Source organism: Rhinolophus hipposideros (genome assembly GCF_964194185.1).
Source record: "Rhinolophus hipposideros genome assembly, chromosome: 1".
Lineage (NCBI taxonomy): Eukaryota > Metazoa > Chordata > Mammalia > Chiroptera > Rhinolophidae > Rhinolophus > Rhinolophus hipposideros.
The window spans coordinates 54,683,418-54,704,080 of record NC_138047.1 but is presented as its reverse complement, the minus strand read 5'-3'; the positions used below and the strand labels follow the sequence as shown (position 1 = coordinate 54,704,080).

Genomic DNA, 20,663 nt, shown 5'->3' with positions numbered 1-20,663 from the left:
GGACATCCATGTAAACTTAATCAGACTTTTGAGCCTGGACCCATGATGAAAGTTTTAGGGGAAGTATATAATTTAAGCTAGTATCTATATGATGATAATGGGAGAAACAGCAAGGTACTTAGCAAGCTAATTTGTACTGGTTGCTTAAAAAGTGAAACTTAAAGTACATTTATTTATTACAGTTAAAAAGTTTTTTGGGTTAGGTAATTCAGTTTATGATAGCTTTAGAGAATTAGACTCCCCATAACTTTGTTTTGTTTTAATCTTTATAATTTCTTTTGTTGTTAGAAAACTGAGTAGATCTTGAAAATTATCATCATAAGAAAAAAATTTTGCAACTATGTATGGTGAGGGATTAACTGGACTTATTGTGGTGGTCATTTTGCAACAAACATTGAATCATTCAGTTGTACGCCTGAAACGAACATAATGTTATGTGAATTATACCTCAATTAATAAATAATGGTAAATGAATAAATAACCACTATCAACACCACACCACTGCCAAACAGAGATTAAAATACAACTTTCAGTTTTCTATAAAACTTTCAGTTTTCTATCATTTCTTTTAAAGTTCACTTTGTGAATGCACCTTGCTCTGTAAGTTTTCCAGTGAATATAAAAAGGTGTCATTTATGTCTTCATTTGGTTTATAACAACCTCAGTTTATTTCAGTGTTTTCACCCTCATTTAGAAGAGAGAGCTGATCCTTCTGGCATCTCAGTATGGATAAGAATGATCGGAATCATCCACCTTAGGATTTTATTTGCACAAATATCCTGTGATCATAAAAAGTTGGGGATAAGAATTATGTAGTACTGCTCCTATTATGCAAACATGAATAAACTATAAACCAGTATCTCCACCGCTGACAAGGAGAAAGATTTATAGTCAGGAGTGTTTATGATATTCAATCTTCAAATCCAATAGTTTTAATTTGGAAAAAAGAAAACAAAAATCTCATAGTCTTTTCTGAGGCATTGGCTTCTTTTTCTTCAGCATGTTTGGGGCTTCTCTCTTCCTTCTGCTTTCCTCAGAGGAGCTTCCTCTCCGGAGTCTTCTTCTGGGGAAATAATGAGGAGTAAAGTGACTGGGTGGCCAAAAAAATGGACGGAACTGAAAACGGTGGTTGCACTTTGGAGGGAGGAAAGGTCTGTTTGGAAATCCAATGTGGACTCTGGGCCATCGCGGTGGAAAAAAATGGAAAGGTCTCTTGGGGGTCCTTGTGATGGGCTTGATCCTTGTCACTGGCTTCCTTGTGGTGGGTGGAGGAGTAAGAGTAAAGATCTGGCAGTCTGTAGGGTCTACATTATTTTGAGAGCCTCCAGGAGGGGTGACTACCTCTTCTTGTCCTGTGGGGAGAAAAATACCAGTCAGGAAGCAGGCTTAATACAAGCAGAAGGGAGATGCTTTAGGAGATAGCAGGGGAGAAAGATTAGAAGAGAGAAACACACGTGGAAGAACTGCTGAGGTCAGTGAAATGAAACATGAACATACCTTATGATCCCGCAACACACTCTGGGGAATTTATGCAAGAGAAATGAGTGCAAATGTCTTCAAAAGATTAGTTCAAGAATGTTCATAGCAGCCTAGTTTATTTTAGCCTAAACGTGGAAACAATGCAAATGTCCATCAATAGGAGAATGGATAAACTGTGTATATGTATTCAAATGATGGAATAGTACTCAGCAATGAAAAGGAAGAATTACTAAAACAACATGGATACATCCCACAATGTTATGTTGGACTAAAGATTTCATTTTTATAAAGTTTTTTTTAAATCTATGGTTTGAAAAAAGGTAAAAAAAAGTAGTTAACTTAGGGTTAGGGTAGGTATTATTTAATAGAAAAATTAACCAGAGGACTCTAGATTTTGGTCTGGATGGTTGTTATACAGGTATGGAGATATAAATATGTATATAGATATATACACACACAACACATACACACATACACATTTATATTTATATGTGTACACATATGTTTGTACACACATACACATATATATGTATGTGTAAAACGTTATCAATTTGTACCTTTAAGTTTTGTTCATTTTATTGTATGTAAATTATAAATAAAAAATATTCAGTGGGGAAAAAAAACTTAATGTTAAGAAAATAAAAATAACTGCTCCCCCCCTAAAGGCCATTAATCCAATAAGTCTGCCTCACTTGCCCCAGTGGTGAAATCATTCCCTAAAGAGGAAGGGAGGGGGCTTCTATATGCAGCATGGAACGAGCACTGAGAACCAGGATAAAATTAGTTTCTGAGAAGAAATTTGGACCAAGCTTAAGTGTCAAGGTCTTCCTTCTAGCTGCATCATCTGATCTAATTGGCTATGAAAAAGTAAGCTGTCCTTTAGAATATTATTCCTTCATTCCCTTAGAGACTTACCAATATAGGCCTGGTAAGGGCTCTGAATGTGAATGATGGGAAAATGAACTCCCCACAGGAAGCTGAGAGTACTGAGACACTTAAAAAGAGCTAGATTCCCCTCACCTTTAGAATAACTGACTTCAGGTTTCTTGGTTGTATTGGACATGTGTATTGCCTGCCTGTATTCATAGTGCCTTGAACAGATTCTGTTTCAGCTACAACCCCTGGTAAAGTCAGTCCTACACACCTTTAGCTATGGTTGATTGGAGTGCTAGTGTTAGACACTCAACTCATTCATTGGCTGGCCAGTGATCAATCAGATTCTCACTTGAGAGTTTCAACAGAGAGACGCAGTTAGTGGAAGGTATTAATGGAAGGTGTAGGGCAGGAACTGGAGTGTCAGGTTTTGGCCAGTTGAATGTTGGGTAAGTAATGAAGTCAGTCTTTTCATAGAAAGTATAAAATGAGGAAGCCTTCTTAAAGAGAAAAAGACAAGAGACCATTTGGTAACAGTGATGATGAGCATACCCTTAGTTCTTGACTTTCCAGGGCTGGTTCTTCTGAGGGCTGGCTGTACTTAAGATTCTTGGATATACCCTTACAGTAATCACTCCACCTCCAGCTCTACCCATTTTTAAAGCCAGCTTGAATGGGTGTCTGTTCCTTGAATGAAATACTGACACTTTCTCTCATACCCACCCAGACTCCTGAGTGTTGAAATTCTATAATTCAAACTAAAGACATTTCCAACTACAGAGCTGATTAAATCCCACATTGCTCATTCTTTTCTTCTACACAATTAGATTCAGTTCTGAACATTGGTAACATGAAAACTTTCTGCCGAGGATCCAGTTGCCAGGGGAGAAGCTAGCCTTACCCTTAATACCCATTTGATATTTTGCTGTCAGAGCAGACTTAGCTAGGCCTTGAACTCTGGTACGCCATAAGCTGCACTCCAGCTGTTACAAACAAACCAATGATTGTGCTCGTCTCATTTCTTAAAACCTGATGCTACTCTCCAAATCCTCCAGCTGACGGTGGGGTGTCAGAGCCTGCGAGGCAGCTTTTCTCCGATTCTGGGATGTCTAGTAGTGTTTAGTATTCTCTTCTTCTGGGAATTTCTAAGGGCTTAAGATCAAGACACAAGCTTGTTCCAGTGACCAACCTAAGAAGGTGGGCAGGACCACATTCTTCCAGCAGACTAGACACATGGTGACTATTTCAGGTCACTGGTTGGCTAACACAGTGTTTTAAAATGTGGAAGTCTGTGCACTTTTGATAGGACTAAAGGGTATGGATGTTACTAGCACAGGACCTCCATCCAGCACAGGCTCTGTTGTACTGCTATGTCTGTAGCACCTAGAATAGTTCTTGGTTTAGAGTCATGCCCGGTATCTAGTTGATAAATTGAATGGCCAGGCTGATGTTGAGTTTTCCTCTCTGTAGATTTTTTTAAAAAATAATTATAACCATTATGTTTCTTTTTTAAAAATAATTATAACCATTACATTTCTTTTTATTTATTTATTTATTTATTTATTTATTTATTTATTTATTTTAAGGAGGGCACAGCTCATAGTAGCCCATCTGGGGATCGAACCAGCAACCTTGGTATTATGAGCACCATGCTTTAACCAACTGAGCTAACCGGCCACCCCACCTCTCTGTAGATTTTTGTGAAGCTCAGTGAGTATTTAATTCCAGTCCTAGAAAATTCACAATAATAACTTACATTTAAAATTAGAGTACAATAAAAAATTAGGCCAAAATATTGCTTAGAGTTTGGATAGCAATTTTAAATGGGTTTATTATAGTCTAGACATAAAACTCATGGCATACCAACAACTAGTACTTTAAAAAAAGAGTAAGGATGAGAAGACTTTATTATTTTTTTTAATTACCTGTAGTCTGTGGTTATTTGGGCAGACAGTAGCTGGTTTGTAGTGAGGCATACTGATTTTAAGAGAAGTAAGCTTCATACTTGATGTCTAAGTATGAAGTTCTTCCTTTACGTGGTGCATGGAGTATTAGAAAAATTCTCGTATGCTTTCAGAGTTGAAGCAGAAAGAAATACAAATCCTGTGATTAATTTACTCATAACTCAACTTGATTTAATTTACTCAATTAACTGTAACTCGGTTCATTTTGTAGACTCACAGAACGATTAGCTATCTTGGTCAAATCCCTAATTTTGCAGGTGAAGAATTTGGAGTGCCAAAAGTGTCCCATAGGCCTCTTTCAGTGCTAGGCTATAAGTCTAGTCATTTTTGACAGTGTGCAGGTCACTGTGTTAGGTGCTGTGGCAAACGCAGAGGCGATGAAGGTATGGCCTGAGCTTGAGAAGATGGACGCACTGCAAATACACGGATGTCATCCACCCCAGGATGTAGTCAGTGCCGTGGGTGATGTGCACATTGTTCTGCATATTGGAAGATGTCAGAGAGAGAGAGAGAGAGAGAGAGAGAGAGAGAGAGAGAGAGAGAGAGAGAGATTGCAATTTTAAAGTTATGTGACTTAAGAAGGCCTTTGTGACATTTAAACATCATTATGTGAAGCAGAATTGCAATAAACAGAGGTGAAAACAGGAGGAGAACAGCCACATTCTTCCGGGAAGAGGAGAGAGAATGGGGTGCATTTGGACACCCACACATGACCCTGTCTGGCAGAGCCAGTGTATGAGTAAATGAGTGATGAGCTGGAAACAGGGCTGCTTGGGCAGAGAGAAGCTACATCTGAAGGATTTCAATGCCAGTCTGAGGCACAGTGGGCAAGAGTGAGCCAAGTTCACAAATCAAATATCACATTTTAATTGGTGTTCTTTTAGGTGTGACTAAACCTCTAATGTCATTATACCTTGTTTAGCTGCACATTTACAAAGTTTCCTGAAGAGCGGTTCGCTTTCTGGAAAGAAGATGTCAGGTGGCTAGTTCTGTTTTATGATTCCTCTTTTCGATGTCACTTTCAGCAGGTGACGCTTGGGCCCCCTGTCTTGGGAATTAGGGCAGGAGTTATTTGTACTCTCTATCTCCTTGCCATCTGACCACCAGAGATCATGCAGAGATTGGACAGGGTGAGCTCTGGTGGTATCTCTGAGGTGTCTGCCCCTCTCTGCTTTGTTGTGAGCTTTGGGGAATAGGAGCAGGGAACTTGTTAGGGGCTGACTTGTGTCTGGCTGAGCTCTTGCAAAGCCCCCAGGGGCATGTGAAAGGGGCAAGGGACTCAGTCTGGTTTCTGGGTCTTTACTCCCTGAACCATATCTAATTCTAGAGCTAAGGAGAACTGTGAAAAAAACTCACATCCAGGTCCCCCTGGATCTCCTTCCTCTCTCTTTTCCTTTTCTCCTCCTTTCCCTATCCTTTCCTTTCCTTTACCCAGGGATTTGTAAACCAATTCTAAGGCTCAGGCTACCTGGAAATTTTGTAGTGGGGGAAAGGAAAAAGAATAGGAACAGTAGAGGAATGGAATCTAACATAATACTAAAGAAAAAAATCTATGCTCACTCAGGCAGCACCAAGACACAGCTGAATAGATGTAATTAATTAAAGTAATTAAACAGAAGGTAAACACTCACCATGTGCAAATTACTGTGCTGCTGGGGATGTAAAGAGGTGGACATTGATGTAATTCAGGGCGAAAATTGTTAGCTTTAGAACGGTAATAACTAGTATTCGTATAGTATAGTGTTTTAAGCTTGAAGAGTTTTCTTGTATGGTAGTTCATTTGGTCCTCACAACCCTCATAATAATGAATATTATCAATATGGTCACGTCACATATGAGGAGACTGATATCAGAGAGGTTAAGTGTGTCTCAAATCACAGAGCTTGTCTCGAGACTAAGACCAAGGTCTTCAGATGATAAAATTCAGCTTCTTTCTCTTTAGCCACACAGGCTGATGTAATCTGACATAAATATTTCCAGTTTATGGATATGTATAATCATTGAGCCAAATTTCATCTTTTCACACAACTTATTAATTAGTGGGCCCACAGTAGAATAAAAACAAAACCCTTACCTTCTGCCATCATTATCACCAACCAGCAGACCAATAGCCAGTAGGAGAAACAGAGTCTGTGAGCCATGGCTTCTACCCTGGTAGTAACTGCGTTGAGCCCAGCCTTGCTTTAAAAGGGAGCTGTGAGTCACCCGCAGCCTGATTCAGGTAATTTGCCTTTGCTCAGTGGACCACAGTGGTCAGGGCCTGCGGTGTGAGGGTAAAAAAATCAGCAAGGAAATACCAGACAGTATTTATCAACCAGAAGCTTCTTGTAATGACAGCCAAACATCATTCATTCGTCCTTGGAGTCAGACTGTGGACAACCACACCCTCCCTATCCTTTTAATTCCCTCAAATCTTCTCCCCTGTTAGTATATGGGTCTCCCGCTGCAAGAGAAAGAATCTTTCCAGGAAATACTCAACACTGCTTTCCTTTGTGCAGCTTACTTACTTAAAGCTCAAAGGGAAGAGGAGGGCTTTATCCTGATCCAGGCGGTTTGAAGAGACTGTTCATGGGCCATGGATGAGGGTTTATGGTTTCTTCTCTATTTTTGTCCAGCAGCCAAGGTCAGCAGAGTCAGGAAATTACCTTCTCTCAGAGCCGTCATGGTCACTGTCCAAACATGAAAAGTTTGGGAGATTAACTTAGCGAGTTTCCTGCCAGGGCTCCTTCTTATGTACCAAATTGCCGATAAGATGGACATAATACCTCTGTGCCCAGTTTTTTCCTCAGCGAAGAACTCTGTCCGCTGCTGGAGGAATGGGAGAGGATGGTCACAAGTGATCAAGAGTATGGGCTTTGCTGCTACAAACCACTGGCTCCCATCCTGGCTCTTTTCTTATTAGCTGGGTGATTGGGTCTGACCCCTGAGATTGCTGAAGACTCAGGTGCCTCATCTGTAAAATGGGGCCTATAGTATTTCACTCAGGAGGTTGTTCTGATGAATAAAAGAGGTAATGGCCATAAAGCTCCAACCATAGTGCCTGGCCCATAAAAGGGAGTGGTTGTGGTTGTTTTTAAATTATAGTGATTCCAAATTTTTATTCCCTTAGGAGGTGATACTTGCCAAATCATTCAATCACTTTGAGCAGAATGTTTTCCTGGGCATTACACAATGAAGAAGACAGAACACAGTCCCTAGCTTGAAACAGTTGACAATCCAATGAGGGAGACTATGCAAACTGAGAACCAAAATGAGGAAGAATGCAAACACTCACTGTAAACTAGAAAATGGTAAATTCCACAGGCTTGATGGTAATCCTAAGCAAAATTCTAGAACAGATGCTTAAACAGATGGTTTGTCAGCCGTTTGGAAAGGAAGCAGGGATCACACAAAAATAGCAGTATTTATAATACTTTTTGTGCAGAGGGTGTCAAGAAGTAGTTGTTGGTGACTGAAGGATCTCGGGGTTCAGCCACCTCTTGGTATATGAACTTAATCCAACCAATGTCCACCATGATGGAATTATTCATTGGTTTTCTTTGGTCCAGCGTCTGTGTCTAGGTTGCCCTGATAAAAAGTTTGCAATATACTGTTGTGACATGCGTCATCACAGGAGGAACACTAGTCTAAGAAGGCTTTCCTTCTCTCAGGCTTGGAGCCCAGAGAAGCAGGGAATTTGGGACTAGGGCATATTGCTTTGTGAGTGCGTACATTGTTCTCATTATTCATTCACAACTGTTTATTTAACTGTGTGCCAAACACTGTTCTCGGGGGCTTGGAGCACTTCCATGAGTGAGACAGACAAAAATACCTGTTCTAGTGGGGTTACCGTTCTAGTGAGATGGAGACAGAGGGTAAATAATAAATATAACAAAGGAGTATGTTATGTAATATGTTAGAATATCCTATAATATGTGCTACAGAAAAATAAAAGATAATCGGGGTAAGAAGTGTTGGAGGGTGTTGCAGTTTTAAGAAGACGATATTTGAACAAAGGTTTAAGGGAGGTGCGGATAAATTATCTATGTGGATACATGGGGAAAGAGTATTTTAAGCAGAAGGTACAGCCAGTGCAAATGTCCTGAGACAGGGGTAGGCTTGGCATGTAACAGCAAACAGATGGTAGTAACTGGGCAGAGTGAGTCAGAGGGGACAGTAGCAGCATATGGTCAAGGAGTAATGGGTCATTACTGTGAATGAAATGGGAAGCCATTGGAGGATTTTGCAGAGGCATGGCATGACCTTACTTACATTTTGAAAAGGCTACTCTGGCCACTGTAAAGAATGGATTATTGGGGGTTGGGGTGTGCAATAAGAGTAGAAGCAGACAGTCCAGTGAAAATAGACTATAGCAGTAGTATAGGGGGAAATGATGGTGGCACAGATTGGGGTGGTAGCAGTGGAGGTGTGGGAAATGGGGAGATTCGGGACATATCCTGAAGGTAGAATTGACAGGCTTTGCTGGTTAATTGGAAGTAGGATGTGAGAGGCATAGGGGAGTCATGGATGATGCCAATGTTTTTGGTCTGAGGATATGACTGCTGTGGTTGGACATGGTCAGGTGGTGAGATTATGGTTGAATTTAAAAATAACGTAATATGGCTTTTTCCATCAATAAAAATTGGAAGAGTAGAAATCCATTTGCACTTTAGTGAATAAATAGTAACAAACTTTGCAGCTTAAGACAAGTTATTTGTCTGAGGATCGGTTCCATGAAGTTGTGGGACTAGAGAAGTGAGATTGTCATATGTGGGCAATCAGAAGGATGTGGCTTGCAGCCTGATTAGTGGTGTGCCAGGAGATTTCTGTGTCCCCAGCAGCTTTGCTCAGAGGGGAGACAGAGGACGAGCTGAGCAAGTGAGTGAGGCACAGCTTCTCTTGACCCACATGGGCTCTGGGTTCTCTGGCTTGCCCTGTCTTACCATGAGGGAGCCCCTACATTGAAATTATGTTTCATATTTATTCTCTCTCTCTGGACTTTGTAGTAAAAAAAAAAAAGAAAAAGTCTTTAAAAAAATCTTTAAAGTTTTAATTGTGATAAAATAGACAACATAAAAATTACCATTTTAACCATTTTTGAATGTACAGAAGAACTGAGACTTAATTACAGCTGTGGCCTCAGTGCTCGGCACATAGGGCAGTCAGTACATCGTCTGGAATACATCATGGTAGAGGAATGTCTGGGGAGGGGGAAGAGAGGGTCTCTGCCTGTGCATGGGAGTTCATGCGCCTTGTTACCTGGTAAGTCCCTGTGAGGAGAAGACATGAGGGCAGGAAGGCACTTCTACCCAGGATTGCTACCTCTCTGCCACAACCCTGCTTTTTTGATTTGAGTTCAGGGTAATGTCATTTCCTTTCTTTCTCCTCTTCTCTTCTGTACTCTGTGATGGTTAATTTTATGTGTCAACTTGACTGGGACATGGTGCCCAGATATTGGGTCAGATATTATTCTGGATGTTTCTGTGAGGATGTTTTTTGGCTGAGATTAACCTTTAAATTGGTGAATTTTGAGTAAAGCAGATTGCCCTGCATAATGTGGGTGGGCCTCATCTAATCAGTTGAAGGCATGACTAGAACAAAAAATTGACCTCGTCTGAGCAAGAGCAAGAAAGAAAGAATGCTGCAGCCGATGCCCTTCAGACTGGAACTGCAACACTGGCTCTTCCCTTGGTGTCCAGTTTGGCAGGCTTTTTGGACCCTGAAGATTTTGGATTTGTCAACCTCCATAATCACGTGAGCAAATTCCTTAAAATAAATCTCCCTCTTTATATATACACATCCCATTGGTTCTGTTTCTCTGGAGAACCCTGATAAATACACACCCCTATTCTCTCTCTCTCACTTTTATGTATATGCATGATGCTCTTTGGGTTTTGGGAGACAAGTATGTCTGAAGAGACTTAATAAATCAAATGCTTTTGAATAAGAACCTGGGTGTTTGTGGATAATGCAGGCATAGCCCAGTGCTCCTTGACCAGAGACGTGGGGGATGACTTTAGGAATTTCTGGCTGGTTTGTGAGCACTGACCTGCTTCTAATGCATACACTTCAGAAAGATGCCGGTGAGGAGAGCAGCCCATCCCTGTCTCAGGACAGCCTTTTTAAACTGGAGGCTGACCACCTGTATTTTGGGGAGAATCTAGTGGTGACCTCTCTGCTTTGCTCCCCTCCTCAGTCTCCCTTACTCTCCTTCCTAGTGGTTTAAAAATGTGTTTGAATTTCAGGGAGCTCAAACTCTGAAGATACCGGGTTTGGATACAATGAAAATGGTTTTTGGTAAGTAATTTGTTTTAGATGCTCAAATTGAAATAATATAAATCATCTTTCTGTATTAATTGAAATGGAAGCAAGCAGCCTGAGAAGGAAAAAACAAACAAACAAACAAACAAACAAACAAACAAACACCAAAGCCATGACCAGCAGTGTTCAGAAAGGCTGGACTGTTCTTGCTGTCCATCTGCAGCTTTGAGGCCACTCTGCAGAACCTCCTTTCACATCCTCAAGGCCCCACTGGGATGTCTGCCTGAGGAATGGATCAGCTGCACCTCGCCTGTCTCTGTGGGATGAAGGCCCATTTGGCTGCCAGATCTTGGAGAAGCAAAGGCAAGTAACAGTTATGTCCAGTGGGGCCAGTCTCCTGCTTCAGGAACCGCCTGGTTCTGAGAGGCATTCCCCTCACAATGACCACGGTGAATAATATGGGAAGCTGCCATTAGGGCCTCGGTGAGTCAGGATTACGTGTGTCAGGTAGCATGGGGAGTGGTGAGGACCAGGCCTGGCCCCTGAGTCAGACAGAGGAAGTAGCGGCTGGCGCTGTGAGGCTTATCTCGGGGTTCTCTGCCGGAAGGACGGGCCAGAATGCTCCTTTGGGGAAACTGAAGGTTCTGTGGTTGGTGCTGATTTGGAGGTGCTGCTCTGTGATGGCCTGGAGACTCTCCTGCAAGGCTTACTAGGGCATCTTCTGCTGGGATTTCTCTTAAGAGGGAATTCAGGCATCTTAGGTACAGCTCTGACTCCCTCATTTTGCACCTCAGGAGACTGAGGCCTGAGAAGGTTCCTAAAGTCATCCCAGTGATTTAACAACAAAATGGCAATAACATCCTGGTCCGGGTGAGAGTGATGCCCCCTACACGAGCACCTTCATTTATCAGCAGTTTGAAACAGTATTAACCAGTGGGACAAATCAGGATTCTAGTCCTTGTCCTGCCACCAATTAGTGTTGAGACCTTGGACCAGTCAGCCTCACTGCCCTCAATTTCCTCAGCTGTATAACATATCATTTACAGTCTTCAAAGCATGACTATTCTAATTATTGTACATCTATTAGGCCATTTAATCCTCATGTAATCCAATGAGATAGGCACTATTGTCACCCCCCTTTTGAAAATGTGAAAACTGAGGCACAGAGAGGTTAAGTCATGTGGCTAATAAGTGCCAGAGCTGTGTATGAACCCAGGCAGTTTGGCTGTACAAATCTTGCTCTTAATCACTGTGCTACGTGTACTCTGACGCCCTGACAGTCACCTTAGTGCTGTAAAAACTCTGTAAAAGTATCCTTAAAATTCACCCATGTGGTGTAGGACAAAGGACTTGGCTTGTTAAAACAATTGTTTTTCAAGGCAAAATACATAAAAAGAGGTAGAAGGGGAACCCACCGATTAACAGAGATTTAAGAGATATATCAACCAATTACAATGTTCAACTTTATTTTGATCTTGTTTTAAATAAACAAATTGTAAAAAAAAAAAAGGGCAGAAAAAAAAACAATTGTGAAAATGTGAACACAAATTGGATATTTATTGTATTAAGGGATTATTGTAGGTGTGATATTGATAAATGGTCCAAAAAAAATTAGAGTCCTTACTTTTTAGAAATACATGCTGAAATAATGATAGATTATATGCTGTCTGGGATTTGCTTCAAAATAATCAGAGAATAGGGGTATAGCGGGAACAAGTGTGTCCATGTTTAATAATCGCTGAAACAGATGATGGGCGCATTCCAGTTTGTTATACTCTCACTTTTGTTTGGAACTTTCCATTCTGAAAAGTTCCAAAAAATCATGCTCTATAAATTTTTGTTTTATTTTCTCAGACGTGTCAAAAGCACAATGGACCTACTTCACAGGGCAAGTGGGAAAAACAGCAATCCATAGGGAGAGAGTGGGTGGGACACTGCTCAGAAGACTCACCTTCAAAGGGTGCCACTTATTTAAGGATGACCCTCAGTGCTTTCCCCATGACAGATACTTAGTAGATTCTTCTAGACTGCATGAATGCATGAACATATGAATGAATTTGAACAAATGTGAATGGAGATCCATTCTATCACAAAATTAGAGAGAAAGTCTAATTTCTGGGCCAAATAAAATGATAAGATGATTCTGAATGTTTTCCATTTAACCAAATTGTGCATTTAAAGGCAGTTTTATCTACCACAATCATAACAAGGACCAAAATGCTCTTACACTGTCCCCCTTTATCCTGGCGGACAAATGTACATGAAGAGATTCACTCACAGAAGTATCTTCACTCTGGAGCTATGTCCCCACCACTACACCTCTCAGAGCTCTTCTTTTTTAAAAATTTAACCTAATTTATTTTTTTCATTAGTTTCAGGTGTACAAAACAATGTACTAGTTAGACATTTACACTTCTCACAAAGTGATAACCCCCTCCCCCAATCTACTATCTCTCTGACATTGACATTGTATATAGCTATTACAATCCCATTGACTCTATTCCCTATGCTGTACTCCATATCCCATGACTATATATTAAATTAGAATTGGCATTTCATATTATTCAGCTTTAGCTTCAGGTGTACAGCACAGTGGTCAGGAATCTACACCATCCATTGAAGCTCCATCGCCACTGTTTTTGCTTGCCAAGCCCAGCATCCACACCAATTCTTCGGATTACCAAACCCCTGAGTTCCTTCTGAGGAGCCATCATTTCTCTACTCTCCTGTCTCCAGGATTATCTGTAACATCTACATGCCAATCATAGCCTAGCATTCCTATGGACACAGTGATATGTTTAGCATTGGGCATTTGACTCAAGACAAGTCAACCAGGCGCAGTCAAAACTAGTCCTAGGACTTTTGTATGAGTGACTGAAAAAGAGGCACACATTTTTGCCTTTGGACTTGAAGTTGTGAAGGGACATACCTACATGAAGGGAGAACCTGCTTGATAAAGCAGAATGGAGAGATATCAGATTCTGACAACATTATTTGAACCTCTGGATCCAGCGGCACCTGAAGCTATTCACATTGTATGTGCTACATGTGGTTTGCTAAACCTGATTCTGGAGTATTCCCAACAGTCTTACGGTAGCAAATCACATAGGGAATGAAAATACTATTTTAAGCCAAATGCTGCTTGCTTAGTGGAAAGAAGAGCTATTAACTTTTACACTCTTGTATTTGATTATAAACTACTATAGATGTAGACACAGAGTAGAAAATTATGTCAGTTCCAGTGGTTGGGTAAAGCATTAACAGAGATTAGGACCAATCTTTTTTTTTTTTTTTTTTTTTTTTTATCATTCCATGCATTCTTCCTGAGAGCTGAGAGAAACCAGGTGACTAGACAGACTCCTGTGCAGGTGAAACCCATGGATCCTGGAGTGTCTTGCCTATGTATGTGGTAAAGTGATGTCAGCCTGAGTGCCCAGCTATCCTGCTTACGGTTGGCGGTAGCATCAGACAGATCCAGATTGTGGTCATGAGCAACTGTTGGCTTTCCCCAGCTTTAGACAAAGGATGAGTTCATCTTTTATCCTTCAGCCTGTAACTACCCCAACTGGAGCTTCTGAATGGAGAGATTGAGGTCTAGCCTTCAGATATTGTGAATGTTCAAGAGCAATTCGACATTTGATGAAACAGAATCTCTGGGTCTGGCATTGTAGATAAGGTTGACGATGTGTCCCCTTGTATAAGGATGAGAATATTTACCATTATACCAGCTGTGAGACCTTGGGCAAGTTACCTAACTTTTCTGTTTAATTTCCTCATCCATAAAATTAGCATAATAATAGTACCTACCTCACAGGGTTGTTGTGAGGTGACATGAGTTAGTAACATTTAAGCATTTTGAATAGAGACTGGCAACTTATAAATGTTAGCTATCATTATTACTGAAAATTAATAATTTTCTGTCTTGGAAAACATTTCCTCTAGAACCTGGATATCTGACATAAAACAAAGAAAAGGCAGAAGTAGGATTTATGTAATTATGAAAAGCTCTATGAGAGTAGGCAACACTTCTCAGATATCAGTACTTTGAGGTCATGTTTTTTAGTTTTCTGAGGTGTTGAGTCAGTTGGAAAACTGCATTGAAAGGTTCTCACTAGGAGATGAAGGCATTTTTTCATTTGTTTGCCTTTTTTTCCCAAGGGTTCAGCTAGGTGACCAGTCACAGGCAAGCTAACTATAATCTGTAACCACACCTACCCAGACAGTGGTATCTGTAAATCTGAGTAGTGAAGCAGGCAGAGTTTAACAGAATTCTTTGAAATATCCAGGTGTCACAGGATCTCTCAGTTTAAGACTTGGACCCAACTTTAGCCAATGTCCCAAGGAGAGGCTGAGAGTAATGATAACAACCTCTAGTTTTTCAGAGATGAAATAGTTTTGGTTTAAATTCATGGAATTCTGTTATTATAATTTTTTTTTATTTTCTTCCATCACTCCCTGCCTGCCTTTTTTTTCTTCCTCCCTTTCTCTTTCCTCTCTCCCTCTCTCTCCTCCCCCACCACCCTCTTTTTCTCCCTCTCGTTCTCATGCACACAAATTGATTTGTAGGTAGATTAAAATTTTTTTTATATAAATGACATATTTTGCGTTGCCTTCTAAATGATTTCCTTTCACTTAAAATATGTCTCTACTCTGCATGCCAATACATATAGATTTATCTCTTTCTTTTGAATTGTTGCTTATTATAGTATTATATGGGTGCAGCATAGTTTTATCCATTCATCACTTGATGGAATTTGGGTTGCTTTGCATTTTCTGCTCTTACAAACAATCCTCCCATAGCCTTCCTTGGGGACATGTAATGTCCCTTTGCCATAAAGTACATTTGAAAAAAAACTTGCTGAAACTGTTTTTAGATTTATGGAACACATTTTCATTTCACTCTAAACATTTCCAGTCCTTTACGGGGCCTTGTTTGATTTTTTAGGTACCCACATTTTATTGCTGATTCAAACCATTTTCCATTTTTTTTTTCAACAAAATGTGGCCAGATAATGTCGATGGCCACAAAAAGGTGAAAGGTATATCTTAATAAGACACCCCCCTACTCCTAAGACCCTATCTACAAGTGTCATAATGAGAGTGGCAACCCAAACATTTTTTAAAATCCTCAGGATTTCAAAGGTAATTTCCTTTGGCTGTGTAGCCTGGCAACATTTTGTACCATTATAAAATCTACTTTTATAAGCACCAGTACCCTTCATTTTTAGTTAAACTGTATGTTGTGGGAGAGGCTGCAGCCAAAGGCCCGTCTCCACGAGGTGCTCATCACTATATTTGTGGTCAGCATTCTGCACAGCGTACAAACACTTCACTATCTCTGTTTAATAAAACACCTGTGTTTTATTTATTTTTCTCCCCTCCACCCAGTTTTATTGAGATACAATTGATACAGATCACTGTATAAGTTTAGGGTATACAGCATGATGGTTTTACCTGCATATATTGTGAAATGATTACAGTAAGTTTAGTGAGACTCGAACATCGCATATAGAGCCAATGAGAAGAGAAAGGAAAAAAAATTATTTTTCCTTGTGAAAAGAACTCTTAAGACTTTCTCTCTTTTAAATTACAAGTTTAATTTATTTTTTATACCACTTTACCTTTCCCATTTTTAATTTTTCAATTACTGTTGACATTCAGTATTATTTTATATTAATTTCAGGTGTACAACATAGTGGTTACACATTTATATAATTTAAGAAGTGATCCCCCGACTAGTGTAGTACTTACCTGGCACTGTACATAGTTATTACCATATCATTGACTGTATTCCTTAGGCTATACCCTACATCTCCATGACGACTGTGTAACAACCAATTTGTACTTCTTAATCCCTTCCACTTTTTCACTCACCCCCAACACCTCCTTCCATCTGGCAACTATCAAAATGTTCTCTGTACTATGAGTTTGTTTCTGTTTCATTTCTTTGTTTATTTTGCTCTTTAGATTCCACTTATAAGTGAAATCATATGACATTTGTCTTTCTCTGTCTGACTTATTTTACTTACGGTCATTCCCTCTAGGTCCACCCGTGTTGTTGCAGATGGCAAGATTTCATTCTTTTTTATGGCTAAGTAGTATCCATTGTATATATGTACCACCTCTTCTTTATCCATTTATCCATTCAGGGGCACCCAGGTTGCCTTTACATCTTGGCTATTATAAATAATGCTGCAGTAAATATACGGATGTACACATCCCCTTGAAGTTTTGGGGTTCTTTGGATAAATACCCAGTAATGGGGTTACTAAGTCCTTGTTTTTCTCTTGTGATAGTCTTTGTTTTAAAATCTGTTTTGTCTGGTATAAATATTGCTACCCAGCTTTTTGTTTGTTTGTTTGTTTCCATTTTCATGGAATGTCTTGTTCCATCTCTTTACTTTCAGTCTAGATGTGTCTTTTACTTTTGTAGGCAGCATATGTAAGGATCTTGTTTACTTATCCATTCAGCCACCCTATCTTTTGATTGGAGCATTTAATCCATTTACATTTAAATAATTGTTGATAGATATGTAGTTATTGCCATTTTATTATTCATATTTTTAATTTTTTTCTTTTTGTCTTGAAGTCCCTCTAAGATTCTTTGTAATACTAGTTTGGTGGTGATGAACTCCTTTAGCTTTTTCTTGTCTGGGAAGCTCTTTATCTGTTCTTCAATTGTAAATGATAGCTTTGCTGGGTAGAGTAGTTTTGGATGTAGATCCTCGCTTTTCATCATTTTGACTATTTTGTGCCAAATCCCTTCTGGCCTGCCAAGTTTCTGTTGAGAAATCAGCTGACAGTCTTATAGGGGCTTCCTTGTAGGTAACTAGTTGCTTTTCTCTTGCTGTTTTTAAGTTTCTCTTAGTCTTTAACTTTTGGCATTTTAATTATGATGTGTCTTGGTGTCGGCCTATTTGGGTTCATCTTTTTTGGGACTCTCTGCACTTCCTAAGCTTGAATATTCATTTCCTTTTCCAGGTTAGGGAAGTTTTCAGTCATTATTACTTCAAATAGGTTTTCAATTCCTTGCTCTCTCTTTTCTCCTTCTGCTACCCCTATGTTGCGAATGTTGGTATGGTTGATGTTCTCTCAGAGGCCCCTTAAACTGTCCTCATTTTTGTGGATTCTTTTTTCTTTTTGCTATTCGGATTGGGTGTTTTCTGCTACCTTATCTTCTAAATGGATCCTCTGCTTCACTGAATTACTGTGGATTCCCTCTAATGTATTCTTCATTTCAATTGTTGTATTATTTGACTGGTTGGTTTTTATGTTTTCGATCTCCATTTTTATGTTCCCTATCTTTTCGTTGAAGTCTCCCTGAGATTACTGAGCATCCTTATAACCAGTATTTTGAACTCTGCTTCTGGTAGATTGTTTGTCTACATTTGGTTTAGTCCTTTTTCTGGAGCTTTGTTCTGTTCTTTCATTTGGTACATGTTTCTTTGTCTCCCCATTTTGGCTGCCTCCAGGTATTTGTTTCTGTGTGTTAGGTAGGGCTTCTATGTGTACTGGTGTTAGTAGAGTGGCCTTATGTAGCAGGTGTCCTGTGGGGCCCAGTGGCACAGTCTACCTGGTCACCTGAACCAGGTGCTCCAGGTGTGTCCCTTGTGTGGGTTGTGTGCCCCCTCCTATTGTAGTTGAGCCTTGGTTGCTGTTTACATGTTAATGGGAGGTATTGACCCTCAGGCTCATTGGTTGTGAGGACTGGCTGTGACTACAGTGAATGAATTGTGGTGTGGGATTGACTCTACAGAACAGGATTTGCTTTAGCAGGGTTCTGATGCCTGCCCAGTCTTCCCTTTGGGTGTGTTGACCTTGGAGGTGGTCGGGTGATCTCTGGCGCTGTTGGAAGCTTACCACTGCATGTGCCAGCTCTGGAGTTTCCTGGGAGGGGACCTACTGCAGGCCAAGTTTAGCCAAAGCCTATGCCCTCTCCGGGGCCACCTGGCATAAGCCATAAAGCAATCTGCAGATGGCCATTGCCCACACTATGCTTGGAGGTGCCTCGAGAGGCCAAGCTGTGAACCCAGGCCTGCTGTCACTAGTACCAGGGATAGGGCTGCTCAGCCAGAGGTATGGGACACACCAAAACCAGATGCTTGTTTGAGTTTTGTGGACCTTTGAGAGATTTTAGGAAAGTCTGCAGCATGAGCCAAGGCAGGTCCTTTCCTGGAAAAGACACTGAAAGAGGCTTAGGTGTGCCTGAAAGTTGGGTGGGGCAGGGTCTCAGAATCACCAGGGTGGGGAAAATGAATACTGTTAGCCAGGTTGATGGAGACTCAGATATGGCAGCTGCCTCTCTGCATGCCAGGAATGGGGAGAGCTCAACAAAGAAATAATGACTTCTGTCAGCTCTTTTGTCTTGGAGTAAGGTGCCCCTCAAGCCCTTGCCCTGCAGCCAGACAGCTCAGTTCCTCCCTATATGTCCCTGGCACCTTTTGAGCTGCTGCCCCAGTGCTGGATGTCAGAGTGAGTGAGTCTGTCAGCAAGTAAGTCATGCATGGGCCCTTTAAGAGCAGTGCCTGGGACTCCAGCTGCCCTCTGTCTCACCAAGCCACAAATCTCCGCTAGTTTTCACAGCCAGAAGTTATGGAGACTTCTCTCCCCGTCACTGAAACCCTTGCTAGGAGCCTGGTGTGGGGCTGGGACCCCTCACTCCTCCAGGGGGGACCTCCACAGCTGAGATATTCCTCTCAATTTTTTTTTAAGGAGGGTGCAGGTCACCGTGGCCCATGCGGGGATCGAACCGGCAACCTTGGTATTATTAGCACCATGCTCTAACCAACTGAGCTAACCGGCCATCTACTCCCTTTCGATTTTTAATGGTCACATGTGGGTGTGGGACAACCCCTTTTCACAGCTCTGCCCATCCTACCAGTCTCAAGTTGACTTTTTCTGCATGGCCTTAGTTGTAGGGCTTTGGTTCAGCTAGACTTCAGGCCATTCTCAATGACGATTTAGTTTAGTTGTCATTTTGATGTGGACATAAAAGGAGGCAAGCACAGCATTAACACAATGTGCCATCTTGACCAGAAATCAAAACCCCTGTGTTTTAAAAACCATTAGGCTCAGATCTGCTGAGTCAGATGTGACGTTATCTTTAGCTGCACAAGCTCTACCACAAGCATTTGGGAAGTTTATTATCTGACACAAATCTGTCAGGGATGCCTCTGCTGTCAACTGCCACAAACAAATGAGTTAAGGTTACTTCAAAGATTATCTATTTAGTAAGTGACTGGATACTCTGAGACAGTGCTATTCAAAATAGCTAGCCTATGAACTCTTTTTTTCCTGGTTCAGAATGAGAAAATGTGCTTGTTCCAGAATGTAAATATTTCATTCACTAAGAAAGTCTTGTTATGAAAAAAATGTTGCCTGAACTAACCAGTGTGCTTTGAGATGTAGTTTATTTACATTCTGGTGCATGCTCCTTAACTTGTACACTGGTCTGTGAATCACATTTTGAATAGTGGTATCTAATGTGCTTTATGAAGTTGAATGAATGAATGAATGAATGAATGAGACATATCTAAGATGGATTAAATAACTCTTCAGGGTTGAGGTCGGAGGAGGGAAAGGTGGATGGTGATTAAATAAAAAATTTCTTTCAGTGGGACAATGTTTCTTTCCTGTGTTTGAGCTGCCACAGGAGGAGATGGTTATTTAAGGCACAAATAGCCTACCTGGGCACTGTTGTCTGTACCACTGTCATTCCCTAACAAACGCCATTTCTCCCTCTTACTTTTTACCTTTCTTCTTGTTATCTCTGGCATGGGATTTAAAGAAACAAAAATAATATATGGACGGCTCACGGTAGTCTGTTTTATACACAATTAAATACAATTCTCACAACTGGGTGAGGAAAGTTATTGTTCATTTTGTAAATGCTCAGAGAGGTTCAGTAACTTGGCCCAGATCCCATACATAATAAAGTGGCAGATATGGGTTGGAACCTAGGTCTGTGTGGTTCTCTCCTGGGTGGTTTGGTCTCCTGTTCTCATGTCCAAGGAGAGTGCTAACAGAATCTAGGTCCTAGGACAGAGTGCTTACATTGACACATTAATGTTCCATTTTGGAATTTTGAGTCTCATTAATTTCAGTCTTG

At 40.7% G+C, this 20,663-nt stretch overlaps 1 protein-coding gene across 1 annotated transcript; it reads right to left on the bottom strand.

Annotated features, from left to right (window-relative positions):
- Positions 1-960: 960 nt before the first annotated feature.
- ODAPH (odontogenesis associated phosphoprotein) lies at positions 961-6,457 on the bottom strand (the record flags this gene model as incomplete). Its single annotated transcript, XM_081061822.1, has 2 exons — positions 961-1,352; positions 6,391-6,457. The coding sequence occupies 2 exons, from the start codon at positions 6,455-6,457 to the stop codon at positions 961-963; spliced, it is 459 nt and encodes a 152-aa protein (XP_080917948.1).
- Between the last annotated feature and the right edge of the window lie 14,206 nt (positions 6,458-20,663).